General features: G+C 39.2%; 1 protein-coding gene across 6 annotated transcripts in view; it reads right to left on the reverse strand.

Annotated features, from left to right (window-relative positions):
- Positions 1 to 2,535: 2,535 nt before the first annotated feature.
- Positions 2,536 to 12,269, reverse strand: part of ARHGEF12 (Rho guanine nucleotide exchange factor 12) — a 231,353-nt gene continuing 221,619 nt past the window's right edge. For all 6 annotated transcript variants that reach the window (XM_019663597.1, XM_019663594.1, XM_019663593.1 and 3 more), the window contains 8 exons: positions 11,089 to 11,176; positions 10,506 to 10,592; positions 10,288 to 10,376; positions 9,762 to 9,995; positions 6,116 to 6,586; positions 4,954 to 5,270; positions 3,348 to 3,417; positions 2,536 to 2,798 (listed from right to left, as the gene is read on the reverse strand). In XM_019663597.1, the coding sequence (XP_019519142.1) occupies positions 2,788 to 2,798; positions 3,348 to 3,417; positions 4,954 to 5,270; positions 6,116 to 6,586; positions 9,762 to 9,995; positions 10,288 to 10,376; positions 10,506 to 10,592; positions 11,089 to 11,176 (1,367 nt within the window). In that variant the 3' untranslated portion in view covers positions 2,536 to 2,787. The remainder of the gene's footprint in view (positions 2,799 to 3,347; positions 3,418 to 4,953; positions 5,271 to 6,115; positions 6,587 to 9,761; positions 9,996 to 10,287; positions 10,377 to 10,505; positions 10,593 to 11,088; positions 11,177 to 12,269) is intronic.

Genomic DNA, 12,269 nt, shown 5'->3' on the forward strand with positions numbered 1-12,269 from the left:
TCTGCCACTTAATAGCAAAGGAGCCATTAGGCCCAAAGGAGAGAACACAGGGTCACAGTAGGTCACTTCAATAGCTAAACCCCTGCTCTCCTGCTCTGGAAAGGCTGCTTTGTCCACTACCTTTGGATTCTTACGTATGGAAGTAGATTTCAACATCTCATTACTTAACTAAAATGACTTCGATGGTAACTAGTTCCACTGAAGGACAGGATGAGTATCTAACTCCATTATCTTGAAAGGGAGATATAGTATCGAAGTAAAATGGATGTAATTATAATGGCCTAAATGAAATGGAAGACATAGGAGGCCAGGCTGGGAAGGAGAAGGGAAGATGTTAAGTAAGATTAAAAAAAAAAAAAACACTCAAAATTTTAGGTTATTTTCATAATTAGACTTCATTTTGGGGCTTCAATGGAAAATCTAGATATAAATTTATTTGATAGTACCAGAGCTATGGTCAAAGTATTTTTCCAGTTAGCCCTGTTGTTGTTCCAAGGAAAGGTTAAACTTCAGGAAAAGAAAAGCAAATAGTTGCTAAGGACAAGATATTGACTGAACTAGAAGAGAAACATAAACTTTGCTAAATCGATAAAGCTTCCTGGAAGAGTGCTAGAGAATTAGGCGATTTTACTGTAGTGTCTGAAGTTAAGATGAAAGTTCTATTTATATTTACCTTCTTCCTGATTAACTGCCCATTGATGGTATTAGTGTCAAGTGGCTACAGATGAAACCCTTTTAGTTGACAGTGTGACTACATTATTTCCAGCAGCACAATGTAACCCTTTGGTTTCTACTTTCTTCTCTTAAAAGATACACAAAGTTCAAATTCCACTTATATATTAGCCTCTGCTTCTAAAATTTTTAATCCTGTTGTGATTTAATTTATACTTGGTCTATAACCCAAAATATAACTCTATAGATGAGGTCCAATGATCCAAGTTGATCAGTCTACGTAAAAACATAGATCAGTTTTGTGAAGACAGAAACAGGAATCTGGATATAGGTGAGCTTGTTAAGATGTAGTGGTGTTGCTAAAAGTAATTGGAAATCCTTAACATTTATTATGAGTGTGTGTACACATACACATACACATACACACACACACACACACACACACACACACACACACACACACACACACTGGACTGCAGGGAAGAATAAAATTATATGCTGACTACCCACAGAGCAGTCAGAGGGCACTATAAGAGCAGTAGATGAACTCCTTCATATTAACAGAATTTTAAGATTTGACAAATGATTTAGTTTTAGTTGGCAAAACAAATTCAAAGCATATATACTTGATGCACAAAGAAAACCACAGAAAACCAATATAATTGAAGGAGTTCTCAAGTTATAATTCTGAAACATTTATCCTCTGTAGGGTGCTGCCAACACTAGTATTCATTCTACAGCAGGCAGTGACCCCAACACCTTGCCTGCAGTATCCAGTGTATGTTCTGGTCTGCAATTTTTAAGGTCAGTCAGGCACCAGTGTGGAAAAAGTTCCAGCAGTGAAGTCAGAGGAAGTGCTTCGGGAGCTGGTTTGAACCGCTCTGCCTTCTCTCCACTCCACTCTTGGCTCTCCTTTTAACTCAAAGAGCCCTTTGGCACCATCAGTGCAAAAATTAGAGTCAAACCTCCAGGTACTAAAATTTTACTGGCCTTATAATCAGCAGTACCTATGGCAAATGATAGCCACTGTTCAACTCAGTAGTGATTCAGTTAGATAACCTTCCCAAACTCTTTTACCCGATCCCATCCCACCCTTGCTCAGCAACCCCCAACCCTGCCACCATCTGAAGCATCCCCCCCCTTTTTTTTACTTCCTGCTCAATCTGCAGGAATAATTTTACACAAGTGCCAAAGTCTAATGTATAATTATAAAAATGAAACGATATCAAGAATAACAAATTTATAGTCAAGAAAATAAAATTTGCTTTTCTCTCCCTCCCAAATCCCAACCCTCAATAGAAAAGACGACGACAGAAGAAAACATACCCATTTTCAAGTGCCTGCTATTTAGTACATTGAGGATTCCTGTTAACTGGGGGTTGATCCCAGGTAGAAAAGAGGTGCTTGTCTCAGATGGGAGGAAGCCCACCTTCTCACTGCTCACCTGGGAAGCACATAGGTGAAGCCCTCTGCACACAGGAGCTACAGACATACTATGCCTTTGAGGTGACCATCAGAAAAGCAGCCTAGTGGACAGCAGAGGACATGGGATACAATTTAATAAAGATTGGATGTTCCTCTGTCCCCTTCTCATTTCCTTCTCTTCTTCACCTTTCTACCCAACCTCCTAATACCCCATCTTAAACTCTTTGCTTTAGGAGCAGTTGATCCTTGGGTGTACTAAACACAAAGGGCTAGTTGACTCTCACTAGTCAATTAAAACAAAACATCGCAAAATAAAAATTAAAATGTGCTATCAAATATGGAATGAAGTCAAATAAATATATCGATTTTCTTGTTTTCTTATGATTAAGTAAAATTTCATATCCTAAACCCAAAGCTCTATACATTTGGTTTTTGTTCTGAATCAAAATGAATTTCTAATAGAGAGCAGAGTGAGAGAATGGATATTCCCTCACTGACAGACTAGTGCAGCTGCCAGACTGTGAAGAATTAGTCTTGCTCTGGGACCCTGGACACATGGCGAACCCCAGGGGCTTCACAGGCAGATCCTCTGTCACACTCTCTCTTCGTCCACACTGGAGCCAGGATGTGCTGATACAAGGCCGATGCTCAAAATCCGAAAACCTTCAGTCACCTCCAGGACACGTAGCTCTAACTTTTATCTGGGAATAATAAAGATATGTAGGGATCAAATCAAGAAGAACAAAATAACATTTAGAGAATACCTATGAAATCTGTGGGCATAGTTATATTTTTGTTTCTATATCAGAACAGCATCATCTCAGAGCCTGTAAGCAAATGAATACAAATTGTTTCATTGAACACAGATCCACTTGCAGTCACAGTGAGACGCAAGACCTGAGGTAGACCAAGCCTCTACCGCTAAGCAGTCACAGCAGCACTGGTAAATCTCATAGGGAAATTAGGATTTACCAGGCTTACCACCACTCTACCTTTTGCTTTGCAAAAATGAAGAAGACAGAGAAGAGGGGGTAGCATGGCAACTGACAAATACAGTTCCTCTTAGAAAAGGAAGAGACGAGACAGCAAACAACAGCTTCTGCATGATATTTGGAAAGCAACAGTTTTGTAAAGACAGAAGAAAAGGTATCTTACAAGGTTTCCACTTTAAAGAATAAGAAATTACTTCAACCAATCTACTTGTTCAGGCAGGATGATGCTAGAGTCTGGAATCCACAACTTTCACATACCTGAGTGCTTGTCTGTGAGGGCTGCTCCGGCCAGCCTTTGGCAAAGAATAGTATAACTTTCCTCCACCTTCTGTAAAATAAAATCCATAGATTTTTCATATAAACATTATAAAAATGTTTTTCTTGAAACTAGGAAAGAAGTGTTTTTTGGTGTTTTTTTTTAAATATATTACAGGTATGCTTCCAAATTTAAACATAAACTTCATTAAAATTTTGTTAGTGGGGGAAAAAGTAAATTTCATTCCTTTTACCTGTTTTTGCCTTGAATGAATAACTTAAAACTTTCCCATGTAAAAAGAAAACAGAGGAAAGAACAACTGGTAAAGGTGATTCTCCCACCCCCAGGAGTCATCCTGAAAACGGTCCCACATTTGGTATGAACTATATTAGAGCGAACCTGTCCACAATGGCCTTTTAGATATCTCATCTCATCAGCCATAGGATGCAACTACATATAATCAAATGAAGAAGGGAAAACCTATCATATGAAGTTAAAAGAAAAACTAACGGAGACCAACCTTTGGGTAAAAGGCTAAGAATACTTTTAACACTGTCACTAAAGCCTCCAACTGAATGATGTCATGAAAAAAAACATTTGGGCTCTAGTAGCTGTGTCTACTGATGGCAAACTTTAAAATAAAGTCCTTTTCTTGGAAATTACCAAATACATTAGTTTTGAAACAGAGGCTAGTACAGTGAGATCTTCATCTACAAATTTATAAAACCCCCATTCGTGCCCAGGTTTTTAGATTATGGGAGCCATTGGAGCCAATTTCTATCTTCACAGAAATCTGGAAAACTACTGATAATATCACCTGATAATTAACAGATAATTAATAGAGTACAGCACTTCCCAGCCTCGCTTTATAATTACACACATCCCACCTATCTCAGCTATTGTTCACATCTTCTCATTGTGGCGAGCCAATCATCCCAAATATATTTAGGTTCTTATACTTGGAAACCCATACAAACACAGTTTATAGAGCTACAACTTTTTCTGTTCTTGCGATTTGTAACCAGATAAACAATGCTGATCTCAGCTTTTAAAAATCCAGGCCTTTTGGGGCAGCCGGTGGCTCACTTGGTTAGAGCGCGTGCTCTGAACAACAAGGTAGCCGGTTCGATTCCCACATGGGTCAGTGAGATGCGCCCTCCACAATTACATTGAAGACAATGACTGAGCTGTGCTGCTGCTGAGCTGCCGCTGGGCAGCCGAATGGCTCAGGTGGTTAGAGTGCGTCCTCTTAACAAGGTTGCTGGTTCGACTCCCACATGGGATGGTTGGCTGCACCCCCCCAACTAGATTGAAAACGGTGACTGGACTTGGAGTTGAGCTGCGCCCTCCACAACTAAATTGAAACAACTACTTGGCTTGAAGCTGATGGGTCCTGGAAAAACATACTGTTCCCCAATAAAAATTTAAAAATAAATAAAATAAAATAAAATAAAATTCTGGCCTTTTCATGGATATTGGTCAAAGAAAACATACAAATTTAGAACCTGAACAAGTTTACTAGCATCAGCATTTCAATCATTCTGTACTTCCTCTCTGTTAAATGTGTTTCATATAACCAAGTCCTAAGAACATTGAAGTCTGAGGTACCTTTAAGTGTTCAAGGTCAGCCTCTATCTTACAAATGTACTCCATGATCTGGCTCTGTGAATCTGCACAAGTGGAGGGACTCTGGATCTCAAAACAGGAGTCCTCCATAGCTCCCCAGTGCTGCTGGGCCTGGAATTCTGGGGTGAATGGTGAAACTGCCCCATCAGGATGAGCATTCTGGGGAGAATGTTGCTGCTGGTGGGTACAGTCCATAGAGGGGAGGCCTGTCATGGGTTGCGGGTGAAGCGAGGATGCAACCTCCTCATCTGTGGAGCTCTCCTGCACTGCTTCATAGCCATCAAGGATCAAATAGTTTCCTATTGATAGAGACAGAACAGTTTGATGAGATTAGTACTGCTATAAGCACATCAGAAAATAGAGATAGGTTGATATATTGACAACTTTAAAAGCTATTAAAGAGGGGTGAAAGCAATTAATTTCCAAATTCCCAAGTTTAGTTTTAAGTACATCAGAATTTTCTCATTTTGGGTTCAAGTTAAACTTAGCAAACTTCATGGTAATTTTTGAGTAATTTCACATTAGTCAACATTTTAAAAGTTAAAAGCTGAAAACTACAAGTCCCTATATGATCTCTCCAACTCTTCTCTTGCCAAATACCTCTCTTGTCTCATCTTTTCTCATTTTCTCCCTCACCCTGTATTATTTAACCACAAAGAGCTTGCTCTTGCCTCACAGCCCATGCACTATCCTGCCTCCTGATACCCACATGTAGCTTCTCTTCCCTTGGATCTTTGCTCAAATGCTACCCCAGCAAAGGCCCTCTTCGCTGATCACCTTGTCTGCCCCCATTATTTTCTGCTGCCCCTTAGTCTAACTTATTTTTCCTGCTAATACTTCTTACTACCTGACATTGATTTAGTTGTTTACTTATTTACCATTACTCTTTTCCTTACTAGCACTTAAGCTTCATGAGAATCGTGGATTTTTATGTGTTTGTTCAATGCTATGTCTCCTAGCACTTAAGATGGGGTCTGGCATAGACTCAATAATTATTTAGTGCATGAAAGAATAAATACCACACACACACAAATACACAAATACACACACACACACACTAATGCTTGCAAACCCAAACGTCAATTTCAACACACAGGACAGTTAACAACAATCAAAATAAAAATTTAAATGTGAAAGAACTTGCCTGAGATGCATAAAGTAACATCCTTCTCTTCCTTTTTAACTGCTCCATCACCTTCTGATGGATTATCATCACTATGTGCTTCATGGGCATCAAAAAAGCACTCTCCACTCTCATCAAGACCTCCTTCTGGCTCTGCAGGAGGAATCTCTGGGGTCATAATCATGTGGTCCATTACTAAAATGTTACTTGCCTGGCTATCTTGGAATGCCAGTACCATTGAATCCCGTGGAGCATAAGATTCAGTTGAAGTCTGTGGACTGTAACAAGTTGAAATGACACCAGTTCCAGTTCTAAAGGGCATCTGTTCTTCACCAGGATGACAGACCCTAGTATTTTCAAAGTTCTGGGTTCCACTGTCTGTCTGCACCCCTGGGGAGGCTGTCCTGTATCTTGAGAAATGTGGGCAGTCTTCCTGAGTGCTCTTCTCAGTCAAACTCAGCCTTTGTATCAGCAACTGCTTCAACAAACCCACTAAAAAATTAAGGAAGGAGAGGGAAAAAAAAAATGCGTATTTACAACTATAAGCTCAGACTGCCATAGTTAGTGGAATGATCAATTATCTCTAAAATTAAGTGCCTTTTTAGTAACATATAGTCAATATATTAATTGTATACAATCATTTTTTTTATTTGAAAAATGAAAATAAAGCACCATTTAGAGAAGATTTAATATTAAACTAGACTTGAAAAGAACTAGGTATTCTTAATGAGGAGGCACTCCTATTTAGAACTGCTAAATAACCAATTCCATGTCTCCCTCTATTTTTTCTTCCATATAACTTGTACTTCTTAAAGTATCACAAGGTATTTCTTAAAAGAATGTTGAAAAGCTGTGTTGTTAGACAAAAAAAAAACCCCTAAAAGCTGTATTTTTCCAAAAGCAGACACTGTATACACAGGCATTATTTTTTTCTAATTTTATTAGACAAGCAGAACACTTATTTTATCATTTATAATAACCTAAAGAATCTCCTTAAATGGTGAAGAAGCAACTTCTTTTTAATAAAATTTAATTCTAATGATTTGGTAGCATGTATAATTTCAAAAGATAAAGAAATATTTATTAGTTTTTAATAAATGACCTTACTCATGGCATAGCTTCCCTAGGTTGTTAAAAATAGAACCAATTTAATTTTGAATGGGTAAGTGTATGCTGTGAGGTCACTCACACAATGAAAGTTACCGCAACAAGGTTAGTGAAACCATCAGAAATTTTAATTGTATTTATAAATGCCTAACCACTATGTTGTACATCTGAAACTAATATGATAGTGAATGTCAACTGTAATTTTAAAAAAATTATAAAAATTATAAAAAAGGAAATCATTATGATTGTTAATTCAGGAGACTCTAGAATTAATTAGGTTTTAAAGAACTTGACCAAGTCCCTACTTTTAACTCTGGCTAAATTTCTACTTGTTTCTCCACACAGGTCAGAGTCTTTGGCCTCTTTTTGTTTTACATTCACTTCCCTAGAGATGCTCTGAAGTCTTATAGCTTATTACTTAAATCCACCTCTCTCCAAAGATCTAGGCTTAAACTCCAACTTCCTGCTCATCACTTCCTCTTAAATGGCTTGCCATTATCTTAAGGTCAATGTGTTTTAAAATTGAGTCTATAGGGCTGGCTGAGTGGCGCGTTGGTTAAGAGCTGGATTGGGACACCAGCTCTGACCAGCAGGGCCCCGGTTCAGATCCCACATGAAGGCCAGTGACACTGCCCTCTACAGCTAAGATGGTGAACAACAGCTCGACCTGGAGCTGGGCTGCCTTGAGTCGCCGGCGATGGCATAGGCTGCAGCCCCTGCTGCAGTGGGCTGCCATAAGCTACTGTGTATGGCCGGCAGCCAGTGTGCGCAGCTAGTAGCTGGTGTGAGCTGCCAAGAGCCGCTGTGAATGGCCGTCCAGAGGCCAGTGACCGATCTGCCTCACCCGGGAAGAGCACAATGATAATATCAACATGGGCGAGTGAAGCAATGTCCTCCACAACTAGACTGAAGAACAAAAGGACAGCAACTTGTCTGTTCCCTTCCCCCAATTCCCCAATTAAAAAAAAGTAATAAAATTGAGCCTATAATCTCTGGCAAATAAAAAAAAGGAAAAAAAATGTTATAGTGGCGGTCCTTTCTGACTTTTATTTCTGACAAAAGTACTGAAATTATCTCTAAATATCCCCTTTCCTTTGCCCTCATATCCAAACAAGTCAATGGTTTTAAGTATTTGTTGACCCCTCTGACACCATTCTAGCTAAACCCTTTTTGCCTCAAGCCAAGCTTCTACAACAGCTTAATAATAACTGTACCACTCCAAACCTCTTTCCATTTAAATCCTTTCACAGCTCTCAATCAAATTAATCTTTTTTTATTAGTCATAACCTAGCTTAAAAACTTTAAATGGGTCGGCCAAGTGGCTCAGTTGGTTAAGAGCATGAGCTCTGAGCAACAGGGTCGCCGGTTCGATTCCCATATGGGGCAGTGAGCTGTGCCCAGCTGAGCTGCCGCTGAGCTACCAACAGGTGGCAGGATGGCTCAGCTGGTCAGAGCGTGTGCTCCTAACAACAAGGTTGCCGGTTGGACTCCTGCATGGGATGGTGGGCTACGCCCACTCGCAACTAACACTGAACACGGCACCTTGAGCTGAGCTACCCTGAGCTGCCGACGGGCAGCCGGATAGCTACTGGACTTGGAGCTGACCTAGCTGCGCCCTCCACAACTAAGACTGAAGGACAATCAATAACTTGGCTGTTCCCCTTCACCAATTTCCAATTCTACAATAAAATCATTAAAAAAACCCCAACAAAACAACAAAAAAAACCCCAAAACTTTAAATGGTTCTCTATAGCTAGAGCAATGGTTGTCAGCCTTTTCCCTATCTCCAAATACATCTAAGAAATGTGGTACACTCCCATTTGTAATACAGTGATTATCAACCAGGCTTGAGAGGGAGGTGGGTAGCTGAGTGGCAAGCACTACCCACTCTCAGGGTGTGTGTGTGTGTGTGTGTGTGAGTGAGAGAGAGAGAGAGAGAGAGAGAGAGAGAGAGAGAGAGAGAGAGAGATGGACACTGGTGGAGAATACTACAATTTACACAAAAATGTTAGAAGAATAATTTGTAGTTTGAAACTGCCCTCAAAAGACTATGACATGCCATCCTTAAAGTTCAGAAGACTCAATCTGGTATTCAAGGTTGGGCTCAACAACACGTCTGCTACCTTTCTGACTTTATCTCCCATGACACCTGTAATTTACATAGTCTACCACAGGCCAACTGGTCTACTTACTGCTCTCTGTACACCCTCAGAGTTTTCCGCCTCCGTGCTTTTGGTTCTACCATTATTCTTGTCTGAATGACTTCTATTCTAAATACCTATCAGAAACCCATTTTTCAAGGCAGTAATCACACTTCTCTTGTTTTTTGATGCCTTTATCCTCTGGTCACCTCAACCAGATCACTTTTAACATACCTGTATTGCTTGTTAACTTAAAAAGGTGGGCAAAGTTTCTATCATCTTCTCAACTAGATTGTAAAATTCATGCAGGGAAAAGTCAGAGTTTACTCTTCTTTGGAATCTCCCTAAGTGACTACATAGTACATTACACAATTCTGGTACTTAATAAATATCTGTATTATCTTATGAATAAAACTTACAATTCCTTAGTGCATCCAATGCCCACCGTTCTTCTGAGACAGGCAAGTGTGGATCTGGGATTGTGATTTGATAATTTACTCCCACTCCTTTTACAGTACCATCTGTATGCTGCTCCTTTGCAAACTGTCGCTCAGCCACAAAGAGATCATCTACCTCTGATTTCCCAGAGGTACCCAGTGAATGAGATTGATGTTTTGACGGCATTAAGGGAGACTCTAATCCCAAATCTCTGTCTGTTCAATGGAACAGAAAAAGCAGAATATATTTCAAACAAAACTTTTCACTTTTAACCTGAAGCATTCAGGAAATACTTAGAAAAAACAATCACATGAACTATAGGAATTATTTCTTAAGTAAAATACACTTAGAGCATGTTATAATGGGACACAGAAGACTTACAAGGAAGTCTGTTAAAATGAATAGCTAATGCCAGAAACTGCATAAACGAAAAGACTTAAAGTTTCTCTGCATTTAATAAGTAATATATAGACAATTCTTTGAGGTAAACTTAACAGATCAGTTTACCTGGACTCTGTAAACCAGTGACTGAAATGCCATGATGTCCATGATGTTCTACTTTTAATTTTGGAGGTTCTTCTTCATCATTGTCTCCTCTATAGAAGGAAGAAAACAATCTTTTAATTTCATGAGGTAACTAAATAACATTGCAACAAAATATAAGAATTAACCATTCCTTTTCTGACCCAAAACACAAAGTCCTTCTACAAGGCAAAGGTACTCACTCGCAAGGTGGTGACTGTGGCAATGGAATCGGCTTCGTGGATTGCTCCTTCACTGATGCAGCCATCCGACAGATTAGGTCCTGCCAGCTATGGCAGTTTAAAAAGAACCCAAAATACAAAAGGGAAAGGAAAAAGAAGTGTCCTTTAAATACACTGAGAAAGCAAAAGTAAAACCAAAATAAAAAGAAACAAACCAGAAACCAAAACAAACAAAACGAACAAATAAAAAAAACTCTACGTGGCAGAGAATATCTTTATTTTGGCAAAAATTATTAAGTAGAGCTTATTAAAACTCTATACCTTAAAGAAAAGCCTAACATCATAATAGATTTACTACCCATTAAAAATTTCACTTGATCCTTCTGAAATCTTTTCTTTAGAAAAGTTTCATTAGAACAGAATCAAAATGAGAGACATCAATCTAAAAAGGAAAAAGTTCTTAGAAGAATATATCTAAGAGAGTATAGAGAAAGTGCTTGTTTTTGGTTTTCAACGTCCTATCACAGAAACAAAGTTAAGTTTGTGAAAGATTATATTCAGGATATTAAAATATTAGAGCAAGGTAGTTATATCTAATACATACACAGTCTTTTCAGAAACTGTCTGTGCCACCAGTTCATAAATTTGGGCTCCATTGTCTGACATGGAGATGACAAATAAAGCTTTGTTATCTGGAAAAGAGAAGACAAAGATTACTCTCACAATATGACCTATGGAGGCCATTTCTAGGGTCCTGGTATTATTCTGCATCTTAATCTAGGTAAAGGTTACATGTGCTCACTTTGTAAATATGTGTTCACTTGGTAGAAATTCACCAAGCTATACACTTAAAATTTGTTCAATATATTGTATGTTATACTGTATTTATTATACTTCAATAAAACAAAGATTATAAAAACTAGCACTGATTCCACATAATTTATTAGAAACAAGAAGCTGTCAAATATCTAAATTACTAAACTAAACACTATGAATCTTTTGCATTTATTTTGAATTGTCCTTTAAACAGTTAGTTAATAATATTCAGCAGATGTTAGAGGAAAGAGGTCATAAATTAATCCTGCCGTCATGGAACTAACGGGTTTTAACAGGTATCTCATTGTTAGTACAGTTATATATAATTCGCTAACTTAAACTGATTTAAAAAACACAAACAACATCCACCTCTGCAATTTTTGCTTTTTGTTTTCCACCAAATCAAAAAACATACCATTCTAATGAAAGTTGTTTCATTGGGATTACCTCCCAATTCACTATCTTCATTGGTGTCTGTCAGTAATTTGAACACGGAATAAAGATCAAAGTAATATGCAGAAAATTTTCAAATGCAGAAAATTACTCAGAGGGCTGGCCGAGTGGCGCGTTGGTTAAGAGCTTGCTTGGGACGCCAATTCTGAGCAGCAGAGCCCTGGTTAGGATCCCACATGAGGGCCAGTGATGCTGTGCCTTCTACAGCTAAGATGGTGAACAATGGTTCGACCTGGAGCTGGGCTGCCATGAGTCGCCGGCAACAGCGTAGGCTGCAGCCCCTACTGCAGTGGGCTGCCATGAGCTACCATGTGTGGCTGGTAGCCAGCATGAGCAGCTGGCAGCCGGCGTGAGCTGCCAAGAGCCGCCGTGAGCGGCCGTCCAGAGGCCGGTGACCGATCTGCCTCACCCGGGAAGAGCGCAATGATCACAATACCAACATGGGCCAGTGAAGCAATGTCCTCCACAACTAGACTGAAGAACAAAAGGACTATAACTTGTCTGTTCCCCTTCCCC

Source organism: Hipposideros armiger, unplaced genomic scaffold, assembly GCF_001890085.2.
Source record: "Hipposideros armiger isolate ML-2016 unplaced genomic scaffold, ASM189008v1 scaffold_396, whole genome shotgun sequence".
NCBI lineage: Eukaryota > Metazoa > Chordata > Mammalia > Chiroptera > Hipposideridae > Hipposideros > Hipposideros armiger.